The sequence below is a fragment of the Pinus tabuliformis genome, chromosome 1_2, assembly GCF_031772625.1.
Source record: "Pinus tabuliformis cultivar Carrire ecotype Pingquan chromosome 1_2, CPIR1, whole genome shotgun sequence".
Classification (NCBI taxonomy): domain Eukaryota; kingdom Viridiplantae; phylum Streptophyta; class Pinopsida; order Pinales; family Pinaceae; genus Pinus; species Pinus tabuliformis.
This window is the reverse complement of record NC_142298.1, coordinates 1133846632-1133867114: the sequence shown is the minus strand read 5'-3', so window position 1 is coordinate 1133867114 and position 20483 is coordinate 1133846632. Positions and strand designations below refer to the sequence as shown.

At 39.9% G+C, this 20483-nt stretch overlaps 1 protein-coding gene across 1 annotated transcript in view; it reads left to right on the top strand.

Annotated features, from left to right (window-relative positions):
• LOC149210159 (uncharacterized) overlaps window positions 1-20483 on the top strand; it is a 323003-nt gene that overhangs the window by 36359 nt on the left and 266161 nt on the right. The window contains exons 3-4 of the mRNA XM_089396649.1: window positions 13346-13561; window positions 14718-14900. Coding sequence (XP_089252775.1) covers window positions 13346-13561; window positions 14718-14900 — 399 coding nt within the window. The remainder of the gene's footprint in view (window positions 1-13345; window positions 13562-14717; window positions 14901-20483) is intronic.

The window sequence follows — 20483 nt, the reverse complement described above, 5'->3', positions numbered from 1 at the left end:
CCGATTGCGATATATATATATGGACCCGACGGAGGCATTAAAAACAGTCTATAATAATATCGCGTCCGTGATATCGGAAGTTATGTATCGCAACGCTTAAAGCCTTGTCACATTAAAATTGCGATTGTGATAATAACACGGACCTGACTACACCATTGCAATATAAGTTAATCTATTATCGCATCCGTCACATATCGCATATATTATAAAGCCTTGCCACACTAAAGCACCGATTGCGATAAATTTGTGGAGGAGCGGACCCGATGCAGTTATAGATGCGGGCGTAATGTTTTTGAAGTCTGGCCTTAAGCGCTCGGGCGGGTTTTGTCCGTGTATTCTTGTGTAATTCAAATATTTGTATTGCCCGGGGTTTTTTAGGCCAAAAGCCTATAATAACGGTTTCGATAGTTCAATAGGGTGGAACGATGCCGGTTGCGATTGCGATGGTAACGTGACATGTGGGCTCGCCCTGATGGTACAGTCTCTCCAAATGAAAGCCTCCGTAAGCACTGAAGTCTTGTGTATGAACGTTATTGAAAAAAAAGGGATCTCTCTGATATCTTTTAATAGGCAACATTTCTCTGTAATACGACCTCTCTTCCTCTTGAACGTGTCCTATGAATATTGGAACGCTCGAATAGACAGAGGAAACCGAAAGCTGTGAAGCCGAAGAAGCAAGCGAGCGCAGAGGAAATGACAGCGACTGAGGAGGACGCTGATAGGATAAGCAAGTGTTGAGGAAGCCGAAGAGCTAGCAGAGAAAGGAAGCCAAAGGCTAGGGGTGTCAGGTATAAGAAAACAGAGAATTGTTTGAATGCGTTGTTGTTGGGTTGTTGAAAAACTAGAGGAAACAGAGGCAGCTGTAGGGTCTAACAGAACAGGAAAGGGCCGAAGGACCAACAGGACAGGAGGCATTCAAAGGATGAGCATCTCTGCTGATCGTATCACCCTGTGAAAGACTCAAACCTATGATGAATTAATCAGGTATACAATGGAGTCTGAAGAATAACTCTGTGATGTAGTGAATAAAGTTTTGTCTAACATTGTTTGAAGGGAGAAGTAGCCAGCAGAGAAGCAGTCATGTTGAAGCATTCACTGTGACATTAGAACAGATGCTTGAACAAAAAGTTGTTCTTTATGCAGAGCTTAGTGCAGCTAACAGTAGACTGACTAAAGCTGTGTGAAGACATTATCAGAAAGCATGAAGGCTATTGGAGACTTTGTGTGGACAGTATGAAGAGTTGTAAAGACTCCTTCATAAGAAGACTGGTTGTCATTGATGCTGTAGCATGGAGACTACAATGAAGCTGTAAACAGACGGAGCTCAGCAAAGAAGAGTTCTGAGAGCAGAACATTACTATCAAACATGCCTTGACAAGATTGGGTTGGAACCCTTGGGGTTGGTGCCTCAGAAGTAAGAAGGATTGGAGTCCTTTGGGCTGGTGCCTTAGAAGTAAGAAGGATTGAAGTCTTTGGGATTGGTGTCTCAATAGTAGGAAGGATTGGTGTCCTTGAGACTGGTGTTTCAGGAACTGGAAGGATTGAAGTCCTTGGGAGTTGGTGCTCCTAAGTCCAAGATTGTTGCCTTGGCGAAACAGAGTTGGAGCTTTGGAGGTTGGAGCCTCACTAAAGTCCAAGTTGGTGCTTGGCAGCTGATTGCAACCATTTATATATTGTATCTACTTTATAGCAAAGATTATATTAATAAAAGCATTTATACTTGTTGTTCATCTTGTGTTCTGAATATAAGTGTTTTAATTGGTAAAATAATAGTTGAAAAAGAAATATTGATTCACCCCCCCACTCAGTATTTCCAACACTTTATCGAAGGTTTACCTGTGTCTAATGGTAAGGATAAAAATTCTTGTAGTAGTCGACAAACTCACCAAGTATGCTCACTTTATTGGAATGAGGAAATCATATTCAACAAAACAAATTGCTAAGATATTTTGCAAAAATGTTTACAAATTACATGGATTTCCCAAGGTCATTGTGAGCGATAGAGATGCCAAATTCAAGGGTAACTTTTGGAAGGAATCTTTCAAACCTAAGTTGCACGAAACGGGGAAACAACTACGAGTTTCCGAAACGGGAAGCGATACGAAACATGACCTCCCCAAATTTTGGAAACGGGTACGAGTTTCCGAAAGGGGAAGCGATACGAAACACGACCTCCCCAAATTTTGGAAATGAGGAAACGCGAATATATATATATATATATATATATATATATATATGTATATGTATGTATGTATATTGAAAATATTTAAATATATATATGTGCAATCATAAAGCATAAATGATACATTATAATTTATTACACTTAAACATTAAGATTTAATTTACATCACATTTACTCATGAATGATCACATAATGAAAATAAAAATATCGGAATATCCAAAAGCAACCTTTATTATATATCCAAATCTCAAAATCAACGTTTATTTATATTAATATATGAGGCTGCAAGTACAATAAAGACTATAAGGCTGCAAGAGAGAGATCCAAATCAAGGTTTTCTACATGCACATCCCATTCTTTAGAAGGACCATTGTTGTATTGGGAGTCTCCTCCTACATAGTCGAACGACCTTAGTGCTCTTGATTAAATACACGTTTCATATCCTAGTACCCTACATGATCTTGATTATTGGGAGTTTCCCATGCATAGAGGGCTTGGTTCTCTTGATTAAATACAAGTTCCATACCCTAGTACATGATAAAATCCAATCCTGAAATCTTGAAAAACAAATAAGTCTGCTGGATTTTGAGTGAGATTTAAAATTCTACTTTCTCCATATGGAATCCAATGAGGGCGAAACCACTCTCAAACATCCTTAGTCATTTCATGGTAATGTTAAAAATTTAAGTAAAAGGATGAAAATGAAAAATAAAGGAGAATATCACTTTTACCATGAACTGCATATCCCTCAAACTTCCTGATGAACTACATATCAACACTAGGGCAAAAATTCACTTTTATAACTTTAGACACGCATCTAGAAGCAACAAGAAGTCACTAACATACCCTAAAAGTAAATTAAAAAACAAAAAAAATAAATAAAAAAACACAAGTTAATGAAGAAACGTGGGTCGTACGGCCTTGAAACGCGTTTTCGGCCGTACTGGCCAAATTTTCGTTTCGGGAAACGTGGCAGTACGGCCGGAAACGCGTTTCACGGCCGTACCAAACGCGTTTCCGCGTTTCGTACCCGTTTCCGTACGGAAACGGACCTCTATACCACGTTTCTTGCAACATAGTTTCAAACATATAGGAACCTACCTGAATATGAGGTCAACCTACCATCCTCAAACAAATGGCCAAACGGAGGTTGTCAATAAATGTTTAGAAACCTACCTACATTGTTATGCCACAGGAAAACAACATAAGTGGGCTCAGTGGTTACATCTCATTGAATGGTGGGACAATTCTACTTACCACACTCAGCGAAAACGACTCCATTTCAAGCGCTGTACAGTTACGAACCTTCGAAATTGAAGGACTTGCTATCATTGAGACAAAACTTCCAGCTGTTAAAGACCAGTTAGAAAAAACCCAAAAAGTCATTGAAACTCTAAAAGAAAATCTAAATAATGCAAGAAATCGTATGAAGCAACAAGCTAATCGAAACAGAACAGAGAGAGAATTTGAAGTTGGAGAATGGGTATTTGTTAAACTTCAACCTTACAAACAGTTGTCCTTAAAACAGAAGGGAAAAAACAAATTGGCACCAAGGTTTTATGGACTGTACCAGATCGACAAAAAGATCAGCCAAGTAGCATATAAGTTTATAGAAAAGCTTTCAACGATAATCACATCCAAAGTCATTTTCAACTATAGTCCAGTCAATTATAGCCGTTTCTTGTGGTCAAAATTAGTTGCTTCTTTCTAGCCGTTTGAAAGAAGTGTCTCTCTATTTATTTTGTTGCTATGATCTGGTTCTTCATCTTGTCCTGACGATGAACCACACTTGCTGGTTCGAAATGCGTCGACAAATGACTTTGGATGTGATTATCGCCGAAAGATTTTCTATAAACTTGTTATGGATCACAGAAGTCTCAATTCAATAAGTAGCATATAGTTTAAGCCTTCCTGATAAAAGTCGTGTTCACAACGTTTTCCATGTATCCTGCCTTAAAAAGGCACTTGGCGAACATCAATCAACACAAACAACACTTCCGACTTTAGATGACAAAGGAAGGGTCATTCTAGAACCAGAAGGTATTATCTCCACCAGGGAAAGAAAACTGTGATCACGAGTAATCAAAGAATACCTGATCAAGTGGAAGGACTTACCAGAAGAAGAAGCTTCTTGGGAGACAAAAGCGTTTTGTCAACAACACCTGTCATTACATATGCTTTGAGGACAAAGCATCTTTTCAAGAGGAATGTAATTAGTAGTTAATTAGGCAAGGGCATGATCAAAGATCATGCCCATTCACCAAGAGGCACCCAAGGCTGTATTTAAGCCAAGGCCTCCCTCAATTGTAAACATCATTCAGATTTTTAATAATATATATATATATTTTCCTCTCTCACAATGAGAGTGAGTTCTATTTATATGTGACCTTTAGAGGCCAAATTCTTATTCTAAAGCCCTTAACATTATTTTAATGTGCAGAAATAAGGTCTTGGTGACAAGCCCACCAAGTAGCTTCAAAGATTATGAATAAACCATCCACTAGTAGGCTGAAAAGATGATGTCATTATGAGGTGAGGTCATTGGAAGGTTATGATGAGTCCTTTAAGTGCCCAGATGAGAGAGAAGGCTCCATAAATGCTGGATGAGGGGATGTCGCCTTGATGTCCATGTAAGTCATCACGTGGTGCTCCAAAGTGGCTTTGGGGCACAAATACTGGTTTCATGGGTCTCTTGGTGAAAGATAAGATTGTAGATTGCTCCAGGTGAGACAAACATCCTCTGGGCCTTGGATTAGCTGTCAAACCATGTGTACATTGCTAAGCTGGCAGGGGGAAATGTTGGTCCAAGTGCATCATCCTGTGAATATTGTGGGGCAACGAACAAGTTGTTGAAGGTGTTGAGGGTGCCCATGGTATGAAGTAATACTCTAACACATGATGGAGTCCCATCACTCTCAACGCATTCCTTACAAGTGTCAATATGATCCTTTGGTGGGGTTGGGCCCTAATTAAGTTCCCTAGCCCATGATGAAAACACTTGCCAATTACATATAATATCCAATGCGTCTCCTCACCATCAGGTACAATAATTCATTAGTACATCTAAGTCAACTAAGCTTGTTAATCAAGGGCACAAATGAGACATCATAATGGGCTTCCCTTCCAAATTTGGGGCTTTGAGCATGTAATAGTGTTACCTCCCTAGGTAGGAGTGACTAATAAACAACCCTATTAGGTGATCCTAGGCCCTAAAGGGAAAGACATGTCCAAGGTACATCCTTCAAGTGGTAGGGTTCATGTCAATGATGATGAGGTGGATTGGGGCACAGGGGTCTCAAGGCTAGATGCCATGGGTTCAAAGGTGGTAATGATGAGGGATGTCCACACATTTGGGTGTATAGATGTAGGATGGAGCAATTGTGGTACATGAGATACCCCGACCTTTGTTTTTCCACCCTTCTTAATGTTGAGAAATCTAGGGCATTTAAAGTTAATAATTTCTCTTCTTGATAATTGTTTGTGATGTACTTTTACTTTTTAACTTATAGTCTTCTCTTCATTAGCATATTAATGTGTTCTTCTCATCAAGACAATTACCAATATGCACAATGAAAGATAAGTGACACAGTGTGTAGGCTTCTCTGCTAGGGCCAAAACCTCTCACCTCTTGGGAGGAAAACCCGATCAAAATTCTTCTTCTAGATCTTCAATTGATAAGTACCAAGACCATGGCATAGACCTTTGACTCTAGTATCCTCTCAAGAACCTTGTCACTAACCTTAATGTTTTGCCTCTTCCTTTCTTCGCCTTTCTTCTTGATCTTGAACTGCTCTCCTCGACTCTTTCTAGAGAACCTTTGTCTCCATCCTTCTCGATCCTTCTCACTACTTCTTCTTGACTGCCCCTAGAGAATCTCAGTCTCTAGGTCTTTACCGATTTCCTCTAGAGAAACTCGGTCTCTAGATCTCTACTTCGACCTTCCTAGAAGAATCCTTCCTTGCTTCCCTAGAAGAAACCCTTCTTCATACTGCCCAGAAGATACCCTTCTTCGCACTGCCCCAGAAGATACCCTTCTTCGCACTACTCTAGAAGAAAGTCTTTTTGTTGGTCCAGAAGAAACCCTAACTTCACATTGCCCAAAATAGATTCCTTTGTATTGCCCCAGAAAAACCTTATCTTCGCTCTATCTTCTTCGCACTTCTATTTTGTACTTCTCTTGACCCTTTCTTCATACTTCTGCTTCTCCGAATTCAAGTCGAGTTGCTTGATCGAATTGTACAACTTCAAGTGAGGCCGAGTAGGCTATATATACTCTTCTCAAGTCCATTAGGCCGACATGTCTGTGTTAGGTAGGCCGACTTGTTCTAGAGAGTTCCTTCATCGTTTGTAGGCCGACTTGTTCTAGAGAGTTCCTTCATCGTTTGTAGGCCGACTTGAAGATGATAGATGATACAAGGTCTTGGAGGATACTTTACATAGACAATATTGATCTTTTACAAAGTGTAACATGACTTCATTACATGACAATGACTCTAACATTTTATGACTAGATGACAAATAAATCCTAAAGACTGTCAATAGGAGTCTTGACTCAAAAACAAAATCCCTTTCTCATGAAACCTATGAAGCAAGCTAATAAAAATAATTTATTTTTTCTTATTTACATTACATAAAATCATAATTACATGTCATTATGAAGATCGAACCTAGTTACACTTTTAAACACTCCCTCTTAACTAGGGAGGTATTCATAATGGTACTTGGACTTTCTTAATCTGAAGAATCTCTCATAAGAAGAATTCAAATTTGTAACTCATTTGTATAACATCATATCAACCAACATTGTTATATAGCAAGGCCTTGACTAATAGCTCTATCTCTCCACAAGATCAGAGCACAATGTTGGCGAGACCAATGATTTATAGACACACTCATCATTGTCTCTCTCAGAACATACCCCACCCGGGTTCTCTCAGGATATGCTCCATGAGGACTATTCTTTTCCTGGACTCCCCAGTCCCACAAAGAATATTGGTCCTCCACGACTACTCTTATTGTTGGATGCCCTATCTCATCCTCAAAGAGCATCAGATGCCAAATGATTACACAATCCTCCATTCTGTCTTCCCAGGTGAAGACCAGAACGACATGTCTATCTCTCCTTTTCAAACCAGGAGGACATATTCCATTAAAGGAATGTACTCATTCCTATCACAAAGGAATGTACCTAAGCTTCCTGCTTAGGAATTTTCCAAATTTCTTCCAAGTAAGAAAATTCTTTTCAGGCTCCCTCTTAACCAGGGACCTATTATAGCTCCTCATGTGGAGATCCTCGAACAACCAGCTGCTTGAAGAGCTCCTTCCTTCAATGTCATGAATTTCTTCTTTGTCAAGGAGTCTTCATCTTTGGGAACTTCTACATAGGACATAAATGATCTATCACCTTTATCCATGAGTTAGTTATGTCCTCAACTCATCAGAAAGTGATCCATCAGATTTTTCATCTGGCTTTGCTTTATGTCATTCTGCTTTCATGCCATATTTTTTGGAGGGACATTACATCCTTCTATATGGTCTTCTTGGAAGTCATCCACAAATTTCCCTTTGGCAGTCCTACATAAGCCCATCTAGATATTAGTTCAAAAATAATCAATGAACACTTCAAATCAAAATTACCTTTGTGATGATCTTTCACCATGACATCTTCTTGTAAGTATCAACATCCTGCATGTAGATTGACACATCTCCCACAAATATCCATTGTCAAGGGTCTCTATCTTTTTCCGACTTCCATTAGAGTCTTCACATCCTTTCAGGAGATCTTCTAGTCAAATCTTCTTGGACTTCGGATGTTGAATGCCTTCTACCTTCATTGCATATTATCATGATCTCTTCCTATCTTTTCACACTTCATTCCCAGGAGCTTCCAATCATAGTTCCTTGATTGTAGTCAGCTTCCTCATGATTCATATGAGAACATATTATGTTGATTTCATCTAGTGCGACTTATGCTTTGTTGCAATCTTTCGTAGGAGGAGATCCTTCTTCTTTTGATCATATTTCCCAAGATGGAAATAGTGATCCATATTATCTGCAACCATATGACATGACTTTCATAATAATCTATGTAAGCATACATACCTCATCTTCCTTTCGGTCATCCAGACTTCTTGTAGCAGCTTCATTCGAAAGGACTTTATCCTTCAAACCTTATTTCTTGTTATGTCATCATACCATCATCCCTTGAATCCCACGAGTTGGAATTCCTGATGAAAACCTTTGCTTCCTTTCTAGATCGGTGAATTAGAGAAATTTGAGGATGTTTCATATCCTTACCCAACAGATGTTTTCTTTATTGACTATGATGGTCCCAATTGATGATGACATCTTGCTTCTTTCTATAAGTATCAATGAGGTTTCCTAAGAGCTTCCTATTCTTTGTAATTAGTAGGATTTGTACTAAACATACTTTCTGCTTCCCATGTCATGAGCTCTTTTAATGCTTCTATCACAATGCTTCTTTCTAATTTGATGCATCCTATCTTATTTTCATTGCTTCCTATCTATAACTTACAAGTGAAGGGAACCTTCTACTGAAGAAGATTGTCTTAGTCATAGAAGAGATCTTTTTGCTTCTTCCTTCTTACACTTCTTTGTCTCAGGTTCTTTCACTTCCTTAGTAGAATAGTCTTCTTCCTTGCTCCTCTTATGATTAGGATAATCTTTTCTATAGTGCCCAAGATTTTGACAACCATAGAATCTTTCCTTAGCCATGTTTTGTAGTACCAAACTTTCCAAACTTTCCTTTTCGCCTTGACATTAATTGTTTCCTTCTATCTGATCTTTCATCACTTTCTTTCTTCATCCTATCTTATCATATATTTCTTTAGATGTCTCCAGCTTGGCTACATAGGAAATGAGTGGATCTTTGATAAACTCCTTAAGAATCTTTTGAGCCTTGAGATCCTTTTCCATGTATTCATATAATGCTTGTTCTTCGGATGGCTTGGAGACTTTCCCAGGGACATGATCAATGGATTCATTTACTTCGAGGACAATGTCTGCCCTTCTTTTCCATACAAGGAAGTTTGATATCCCAACCAACTTTTGGTTCTTCTTGAAACATGAAGTCATTTTTACTAGATTGTATTATAATAAAAGATACTTACTTGTGAACATCGAATCTTCAACTTGATGATGAACTTGTTGCTTCTTACTTCAAATCTTTGGTGAGGGAGGACTGCCTTCTATGAGATCTTTGCTTCAATAGAGAGAGGATTGTCTTTCGATCTAATCTTCCTTAGATTTGAAGAGCTTCCACTTCCTTGGTGATGTATGATTTTTGGAGTGCTTCTAGGGTTTCAGTCTTTCTTCCTGCTTCCTTCATGAAGATAATTTCAAGACTCTTGCTTGGAGTATTCTTTGATCTAGGGTTTCAGATTGATGTAGATTTGGATCTCTTGCTTGGTGTTCTTTGACTTGCTTTGATCTTCTTTGAAGTTTGATTCTCGTGTGTCTACTTGCTTTGCCTGCCCCTTCTTGTCTTCAGCACCTAAGCTTTGATACCATGTTGAGAAATCTAGGGCATTTAAAGTTAACAATTTCTTTTCTTGATAATTGCTTGTGATGTACTTTTACTTCTTTACTTATAGTCTTCTTTTTGTTAGCTTATTAATGTGTTCTTCTCTTCAAGACAATTACCAATATGTACAATGAAAGGCAAGTAACATAGTGTGTAGGCTTCTCAGCTAGGGCCAAAACCTCTCACCTCTTGAGAGGAAAACCCGATCAAAATTCTTCTTCTAGATCTTCAATTGATAAGTACCAAGACCATGACACAGACCCTTGACTCTAGTATCCTCTCAAGAACCTTGTCACTAACCTTGATGTTCTGCCTCTTCCTTTCTTCGCCTTTCTTCTTGATCTTGAACTGCTTTGCTCGGCTCTTTCTAGAGGACCTCGGTCTCTATCTTTCTTGATCCTTCTCACTACTTCTTCTCGATTTCCCCTAGAGAATCTCGGTCTCTTGGTCTTTACTGATTTCCTTTAGAGAAGCTCGGTCTCTAGATATCTACTTCGACCTTCCCAGAAGAATCCTTCCTTGCTGCCCCAGAACAAACCCTTCTTCGTACTGCCCAAAAGATACCCTTCTTTGCACTGCCCTAGAAGATACCCTTCTTCGCACTGCCCTAGAAGAAAGTCTTTTTGTTGGTCCAGAATAAACCCTAACTTCGCTTTCCCCAGAAGAAATTCCTTCGTACTGCCCCAGAAGAAACCTTCTCTTCGTATTTCTGCTTCTCAGAATTGAAGTCGAGTTGCTTGATTGAATTGTACTACTTCAACTGAGGTCGAGTAGGTTATCTATACACTTCTTCTCATGTCCATTAGGCCGACATTACTATGGGAGGTAGGCTGACTTGTTCTAGAGAGTTCCTTCATTGTTTGTAGGCCGATTTGAAGAGGATAGATGACAAGGTATTGGAGGATACTTTACATAGACAATATTGACCTTTTACAAAGTGTAACATGACTTCATTACATGACAATGACAACATTTTATGACTAAATGACAAATAAATCCTAAAGAGTGTCAATGGGAGTCTTGACTCAAAAACAAAATCCCTTGCTCATGAAACCCATGAGGCAAGTCAATAAAGATAATTTTATTTTTCTTATTTACATTACATAATCTTATTTACATTATATAAAATCATAATTATATGTCATTATGAAGACTGAACCTAGTTACACTTTTCAACACTTCATTTGCCTTTTGCCTTTTCTTGATTTTTCTTTGTTATTACTGCTAGGGGCTCTAGGAGATGAGAGCATGCTATGTATGGTAGAAGCAATTATTACCCCCTTAAGGTGGGTAGTTCATCGCCCACCAGGGGTTGGGACGTGCATGGGTTCCTTAATGATGTGGGGGCACTCATGGGGCCCTGGGAACTAGGGTGATGGCTAGAATGAAGGGGTAGAGCTCATGTTTGGCTTTTGCCCACGCGCTAATGTAATGTCACGACCATTTTTTGTATTTTGGAATATTCTTTTTGTCTTCATTTGTGGCCATGATATGCTTTTATCCTTTTTTTTTAGCTGCATCAGCCTCTGGGGCAACATTCCAGGCCCCACACAAACACGTGGACAAGGGGAGGGGGTGTACCAAAGCCTTGTGGATCCAAAGAGAGAAGATGCTGGGTTTGTAATGTTTAGAGGGGAGTGAAAAATGTGAAATGGGAAAACGGGATCGCGCTACCAAAATCGGGGTTTCCCAAGTAGTGCCCATCTTGAACCTATAAGCCAATAGGGGAGATCCCATAGGACTAGGATTGAGGATTAATCCCCCATTTAAGATGAGAGAATAAGACTACAGTCAAAACCCTTCCTTCTTCCAAGTCACCCCATAATCCATACCCATGTGCCCAAGGAAAAACAAGCATAAGCACCTGATTGTACAATGAAAACTACCTTTAGGATTGGATGGTCCACCTTCAAACATATGCTCTCAACAGGGCCGACCTGGACTTGAAAATAAGAATTTTCTTTTTGAAAAGTCACAACTATTCCTGGAGCCAGCCTATACAAGGAGGCTTAGGATTCTTTTAATAATTTTTTTTTTGTCTTCCATGAAATCTTCTTTCAAGGTTGATTGGACACATGGATATAGGTCAACTTAAATTATAATTTTGACCTTCTTCTAGGGTAGCAATGAAGTGTTGAGGTCATAAACTTTTGGGGTAAAGGTGCTGGTTGGGGCATCAAACTTCAAAATTCAATCTCTCTCCAACCAGGAGGACCCACAAGGTGTGCCACCTATCAAACGGAATGACATGACAAGGACTACTAATATAGAGGGTCTTTGTACCCAAATTCACTTGATTTGTGGATGCAAATCACCGAACAAATGCTGGCACATTTACCCTTTGACATCAATGATAAATTCTTCCAACATCCTGTTCCTATCTGATTATGAAAGATGCCTCAAAAGACTGGCAAGGTCCATAAAATAAATTTCATTTTGTTGATTACATGAAGCAGTATTTCAATATTGTTGGTTGAATTTAAAGTGCATTAGGTTGCATGCTGAGTCCAGTTTTACTTTTATCTAATTGCAAAGTAAGAGGTAAACCGGTTTGTTGGTTTAAGCCATTTATTGATACAATTCTGCTTCAAAGTTGAGCTGTAGATTGTTTCTGCACCAATATTTAAAGTTGTTATCCATGGAAGTTCGTTTTAGAAACTATGAGATTTTTCCCGTCTATCCTCTATTAATGCCTTCTATGGTTTGAAGGTATAAACAATGAGTTAGAAAAGTCTAATGGTGTCTCCAAAAGGGTCGTGCTCTAAAGGCTATGGAAATACAAATCAGTGATGAGCATGTCTAAACATCTCTATCTGCTTCAGATTGTTTCTTAAGCAGGAGATGGGATCATTACCCGGTAGCTCCTGATGATGTTCCCATGTCTAGTCGTGGTGATGAGTTTGATGAGTGATCACGCTGATCAGTGATTTGTAGTAGGTCAGTGGCCCAGTGGCTTGTAGCATTGTTTTGGACTCTAGAAATCATTTAGAGCCTCATTGATTATGTATTTTGTTGTTGATATGTATCGCCCTTGGTGCCATTTTGATATATTCACCCTTACATGGTATATATATGAGCAAACTTTGCATATTTTGTCTCTAATGGTTTGGAATCATGGATTGAAATCTTAAAAATATTCTTTTTCATTAAAAATTAATTTTATGTATTTTCTTATGTATGGTTAGATAGGTGGCTGGTTCAAGGCCTGGTTCTTGTTTTTAAAACTATGAATATATATATGAACATTGTGTTGAGTCTTGACTCTCGATTACATATTGTGGTATTACTAGTGTTCATGCATATGAGTGACTTATGAATTTTATATGCATACACATTCTAATTAACTTTGTTCTTGCTTTTCCAAACTGCACAACATGAGTGGAAAAATTGTGTTCTATTTAGAAAGTAAATAAATAGTTTGTAAGAGGGTAAATCTGGAAGTTGTACTTTATGCAATATGCTTCTCAAATTTAAATTCCTTTTTATTGTCTCCTGTTGATTTGCCTTGTAAGTTATTCTTTCCAGTATACATTATGCTTCTTTTTGCACCACTAACAGTGGGAAATCTTCATTTTTCGATAAATGGACACATAATAATCGTGTGTACTCTGATTTGCCAGGTCCAGTGGTTACTAAAGTTATCTCAAATTCCTGAAATCAGTGAAGTTTCAAACTTCAGCAATGAAACCAAATTATATCTGGAAGATATTGTGAGGAAATTTAATATTGAGGATGCTCTTGAAGTCAAAAGGGTTGAGAATGTGACAAATCATGATGTCAAGGCTGTCGAGTATGTTTTGAAAAAGAGGTTTGAAGCACATCCAGAACTAACTAAGGTTTGTAGCTCATACTGTATTTCTATCCGCAAAACTGAAAGACACTCTGCAAGTGCAGGTCCTTGCTTTGGGAAATTTTGCATTCTTAATTAGTATTTTTAATTTTTTTCCCTGAAGGAAACCTTTGTTTGGAGGGGAAGGGGTGAAGCCAAGGGTTGCTTCCCCACATTTCTGGATGGCATCACTAACAAAACTGTCAACTTAGACTAGTGCACCTCATACTGCAACCTGTGTTTTGAACTGAGCACCTGCCAGCATGGAACTAGCCAAATGCCCATACATTGGTTACAAAGGTTGAGCTAACCCCTTGGGTTCAATCTTCATTATTACCATATTGTTATATTGTTATATACATAGTGCAGGCTTTCTCTGAAATAATTAGAATTATTTGACAGAAGACATTGTAACAATGAAAACAAGGTTAACATATCATGAGTAATATGCACTTTTGTCTTTTTTATTGGGAACATGGCAGCATAATTATTTCATGATTGCGGTTTCAAAATAAGACAAAATTCTAGGGCAGCCCTTCTTTATTTGACGGTTACCTATCAACAGATGTTTTATGATGAGCTCTTGAATGTTAGTCAGCTAGGTCAAAGATCTGCTATAGCTAAACTGTACTAGAAATGTACTTATACAGGTCAGAAAGGTACTTTGAGCTGCAAGAAAGTTTCAGTTTTGCTGCATTCCTCATATTTTGTGATTTATTTCTGTTTTTTTTTTTTTTAGTTTAAGCTTTAGCAATGGCTAAGTGAAAATAATCTAATTGGTTTGTAACACTTATTGGAATGGACTTATTTATCTTTTTAATTCTGGTATATGATGGTCTGGGTTATTTGCTTGTGAGGTATGTCATCTCTATATAGAGGATAATAAATCTTGTAAATGATGCTCTCGGTTGTTTACTCATGAGATTTGTCATCTCTATATCGTGTATATGAATGGTATTTTTTAACTAGGAAGTGCATGAGCATAATTTATGATCATTCTCCTAATTGAAGTCAACTCTGAGGTGTTTCAAAATGCACTGCTTCAGGATATGCTCTGTAAATTCAAATTTGGAGTATTCTGATTTTAAAAAAGTACAATCATAATTATAATATTAATGTTTCTCTAGTGCAGTTTCAGGCGTGTCTGATTTGATTTTCTACAGGTACTGGAATTTATCCATTTTTCTTGCACATCTGAGGACATCAATAATTTAGCTCATTCTTTGATGTTGCGTGAGGCTCTAGATCTAGTTATATTGCCCAGTATGGACCAGTTAATTGATGCCATATGCAATTTAGCGCACAAATATGCTCGCATCCCAATGTTATCTCGGACACATGGGCAGGTATGACATCTGATTTGCTTGCTTTTGTTTTAACAGTAAGAAATTGGAGTTATTTAGTTGAATAACATCCTTCATATTTCTACACATGTTATCTTAGAGGACAGATTAGATTTATTTTAGGGAAGTGCTCTCTAAGCTGGAATTCTGTATTTTGCTGTGAATCCAGAAAAACTGTAGTTTCAACTTTCTGTTGCTAAAATAGTGCCAGTAGCAAGAACACCGGTTTTTTTTTAATCGGTAAATAAAAATTATTCTATCAACATAAAAACAGAAACTACATTGCAGACACCATATTGACCAGCAGTTAAGCCTGGTCTGACTGTTTTACAGATACACTTATAGAAGATACATATTTTCAATGGGTATTATGAATTTGCATATGCAGATCTCTTCTCCCCCTTTTCTTCAAACGTCTATCCATCCTGCTGAATTGTCAAAGGCTGATTGAGGCTTTACATCTCTGCATAAATTAGTTGACAAGATGGATCCAAATTCTCAGCTGCTTCTGAACTAGGTGTGAAAATTCCTTGAATGCGATTAGTGGAGATTTATCTTCTAACTGTTAGCAGTTTATTTGTCTTCTGAATTAATATTCGGCAAATAACGAGAAATTCACAAATGCATTATTCACAATAATAACGCTGTGGAAATATAAAATATGGAACTGAAAAATAGATGCACACACAAAAATAACACCATTGTTTTTGGACAATTATCCCTAGAAAAACCCCAAAGGGAAAACCAATGCAACAAATGAGGGTTTTATTATTTCTTCAGCAAATTCAAGTGTACAATAATCTGCCTGCCAAACTGGCAAGGCTTCGCCAGTCTTCTATTGGAAAAATAATCTGGAAGACACCCTTGTCTTCCTTTGCAATTGATCTAGTCTCTCCTAGCTTGCACGCACTCTCCTTGACCACTCACAGTGTAGCCCATAAATGCGCACTACTTGGCTGAATAAATTTGGACAATCCTGGAAATGTCTCCAGGTGAGACATATAACCTCCCTTTGCCTTTGGAACCAACTCGCTCTGCCTCCAAGACCCAGATACGTATTTGGCAACGGAAATGTGGCTCTTTTGGCAACTCGCACTGGGGTTTTTGGCTAACTCGCATCGCTGTATTCGGCCTCCTTTGCAGATGAATTCAACCTGTTGTCGCACAGATTGTCACGACAACTCTCAGACCGGGGGCTGTCACCCTAATCCCCGATCTCTCCATTTAAGCCGTCTCCCGAGGCTAAGGGGGGTAGACCCTATGTGATGAATGAAGACCAACTGTGGACCAGTTGGGTTGGGAGACACAACAAGGCAATTTAGCACTTGATTGATTTTAGAAATTAATGCCCAGTGCCTTATGGAGTTTTTTTTTTTAACAAGAACGGTTATGGATTGTATTAACGGGTGGGTCTAAATACCAATCTTCTGATTACAGTAGGAGTGGTCACAATCCAATTGGATTCGTCCTTCTGAGACGCTATTAGTCTTGCTGTCCACTTCCATTTGGGGTCTGCAATTGTGCTTATTTCTACTATTTGCCCCATTTTAAAAATACATACAAACAGCTTTAGAATTAAGCAAAAAAACATCAGCTGAAATGATTTAAGGAATTGGAACGCATGCTTCTTCCCCGTCTTTTTTCAATGCCCCGGCCGATAGCTGTGCAGCTTTATTTGCTTCAAGATTTGCCTCTTTGTTGTTGTCTCTCAGCACGTGAAAGAATTTCAGATTTTGAAACATCTTTGCCATTCTTCTGATTCTTTGGATCAGCCTTGCTAATCGTAAGTCCCGTGGAGTAGAGCTAGTCACCATAAGTTTGATGATCACTTCGGAATCCCCTAGGATATTGGCCTCCTTGATTTCTAGGTTCAGGAGCTATTTGAGTCCTTGGTAGAGGGCAAATGCCTCAGCTTGGATGCTGGAGTTGATTCCTAATCCCCAGGCAAAATGGAGGATCTCTGCACCATCTATGTTTTTAATTACTCCCCCTGCTCCAGCGTTGCCCGGATTACCTTTTGCTGCCCCGTCGAAGAAGAGGGAGTGCACCTTTTGCTTGAGGATCCAGTTTTGAAAATCCTCTCTACCTTTTCCCCTTATTTGCCATTCCTCAGGAGGAGCCATGCTTCTGATATTTTGTTGAAAATGCAGGCTCAAGGAGGACCCCCAATCTCTGTCTAGCTGGGTGAGGTTGGAGTCATCTTTATGACCTCCCAAACATTCTTTTAATTGAATCTTTACCTTGGCCGCCACCGTCTTGGCATTGTGTTGGAGGTTCCTGAAGATTCTGCTGTTGCGCTCTAGCCATAGCTGCCAGCAGCAAATTTTAAGCAGTGATGCCCAGGCCGCTTTGATCACTTTATTTTTGGGAGGGGGTCCGGGATAGCAGGTTTTCCAGGTGGCAAACAGATCTATTATGGCGGCTGGAAGCTCGAATCTGGGGTTCCAATAGTCCATCAGTTCTCTCCAGACCTGAGTGGAGAACTTGCAATTGAGAACCAGATGCGTGGCGCTTTCCTCAGAGTCTTGGCACAAAGAGCACCTGGACGGTCCGTAGAAGCCGCGCCTCTGGAGTTTGTCTTCGGTTAATATTTTCCTGTGGCATAAAAGCCAGCAAAAGAAATCTATTTTTGGCAGCGTAGAGATGCCCCAGACTGTCTTCCACGGGGCCGGATCTGGGGGCGCATTTGGGATTGCAGCTAGGCACGCATATCCCTGGGCGACTGTATAACCTGTCGACTGATCGCCCCAGCCTCGCCTATCTTTCCTGTTGATGCGCGTGGGTGCGATTCCGTTCAGTAATTCGCAGAGGTGGATGATCTCTTGGTGGAGGTCTGAGGGCGGATCCGACAGACTCCAGCCCGCCCACTGCGTACCATTCCATGTGGATATGTCCCACAACTTAGTTTTCCCAGCTGCCATCAACCATTCCTTCAGCGATTTCACCTTTGGGCATTCTCCAATAGGCTCGCGATCCATGATACGATCATTCCATATACTTATTTTTTTCCCATTTCCGGGAATCCAATAGGCTTTGGATTGAATCAAGGGGGCGGCTTTGGAGCAGAGGTTGACGAACGGCGAGGTTCCTTGAGGCAAAGGTCCGTCTAAACATCTCAGTCTTGTGCCTTTGAGGTATTTTCTCCAGAGAGCTGTCTGTGCCCAGCCTGGTTTAGGCGCAATTAGTCTCCATAGGAGCTTAGCTCCCATTGCTATGTTCTGCTGAGGGAGTTTCTTGAAATTGAGCCCACCCTCCATCTTAGGCTTGAGGACAGTCTCCCATTTAACAAGCTGGAATCTTCTCTCATTGTGTTTACCCCCTTTCCAAAAGAAGTTTCTGATATATTGATCCATTTTCTGGAGTATACCAATGGGCGCTAGAAGCACAGAAAACTGGTATAACGGGAGGCTGCTAAGGACGACTTTAATGAGAACTGTCTTGCCTGCCATATTTAGCCAATTTACTCCCCATGCCTGGAGTTTACTTTTAAATTTTTCTACCTGCGGTATCCAGTCCTTGTTGTAGGCGCGCTTGAGGAAAATGGGCAGCCCCAGATACTTGAACGATGTCCATTATGAGGAAGCTGCAAATCCTAGGCATCTGGAGATGATGTTGAGCAAAGAGGGCGGGGTGTTCCAGCAGTAAGTATGGCACTTACCCTTGTTAAGGCTGCTACCAGACTCCATACAGTACTCATCGAGCGTCTCTTTAAATCTTCTGGCTGAATGGATCGAAGCTGTCCCAAGAAGCAGAGTATCATCTGCAAATAAGGCGTGATTTATGTTTTGGACCCCCCTCGCTATGGATATCCCTGAGATCTCCTGCTCTTGCATTTGTTTGTTTAGGTGGAAACTGAGAACTGAAGCTTGAATTACAAACAACAGGGGAGACATGGGACAACCCTGTCTTAGCCCTCTTGTAGCTTTGAAGAAACCTGCAGATCTACCATTGACTAAAGGAGCGATCCATGGTTCCGAGATGCAGGCCCGGATCCAATTGATGAATCTCACCCCAAAACCAAATTTTTTCAACACATTCAAAAGAAAACTATGGTTAACTCGATCAAAGGCATTTGCTAGATCCAGTTTGATAGCCATACCTTGTTCCTTGCGCTGCTGACTTGATAGAATTGCCTCTTGGACAAGTGTGAAGTTGTCCACTAAATGCCTTCCGTGTATGAAGCCTCCTTGGTTCTCTGGGATGACTTTAGGAAGAATATGCTTCAACCTGTTAGCAATAACTTTTGTGATCAGCTTGTAGCCAATGTTACACAGGGATATGGGGCGAAACCTATTGAAGGAGTTGGCTCCCTTTTCCTTGGGAATGAGAGCAAGGAAAGAGGAGTTAGTACTTCCTCCTAATTTCTGGCAAGCCTGCGATTTTTGAACCATTTTATATAAATCTTTCCCCACTATGTGCCAGCAGGTTTGGAGAAAAGAGGCGGAAAAACCATCAGGGCCTGGGGATTTATCAGGGTTCATGGCATAGAGGGCCCTTTTGACTTCTTCCATTGTGACTTTGCTTTCTAGATGCTGGTTCATATCAGCAGATATTGAGGTGGGAATCCCGTCCAACAAACAAAAGTTCTGATTCATATTCTTCTCTTCGCTGTACAGGCCTTTGAAATGATGATGAGCTGCATGTTTAATACTTGCAAAGTCTTTATGAATGGTAGCAGCTTCCTTAATTTCAGTGATGGAGTTGAAACCTTTTCTGGCTTCAGCTTGCTTGTGAAAGAATGATGTATTTCTGTCGCCTGCCTTTAGCCAGAGACATCGCGATTTGATCCTCCACGTTTCCTCTTCGGTCAGGCAAGCTTTATGATAGCACTGTTGGAGGTGAACCTCTTTGTCTAAAATTTCTCTAGATATGTGAGCCTCTTCTGTGTTCAATTGAAATGCTTCAAGCTGGCTTTGGATATTTTTCCTTTCAGCTGCTGGATTGACAAGAGATTTGGCCCAACACTTTAGGGCTGATTTCAATCTCCTGAGTTTTTCTTCCCAAATATAAAATGGAGATCCAGTGACTGGCTGGGTCCAGCTTTCTTTAACAATCTGCAAGAAGTTTGGTTCCTTGATCCACAAAGGGCTAAACTTGAAGGGAATGGGACCAAGGTCAACGTGAGCTCGAAGGATGAGCTTAATTGGCTTATGATCAGAGGTGCTACAAGGAAGAATATGCATGCTAGCGTCTAGGCCAAGCAGAAGAAAGGAGCTATGCACCAAGAATCTATCCAGCCTTGCTGCAATATGGCCAGGACCTATTCTTTTATTGGACCAAGTGAACATACCTGAGACAGGCTTGATATCTAGCAGATCCCAGTCTTGGAGGAGATCCTCAACCCATTCCCTTGCCGGGTCTCGCACAATGCAACCTCCTCTCTTTTCAGAAGAATGCAGAGTGATGTTCAGGTCGCCTGCTATGATGACATTTTCCAGATTGTCCAGTTCTGCTTGCTGCCTTAAGGAGTCCCAGCAACTCTTTTTTTCTCCAGCATTTACCGGAACATAAACATTGAAAAGACAAAGGATTACTTTTGTAATTAAATGCTGCATCTTTAACATCGCCCAGTGGGTATTTGATGCC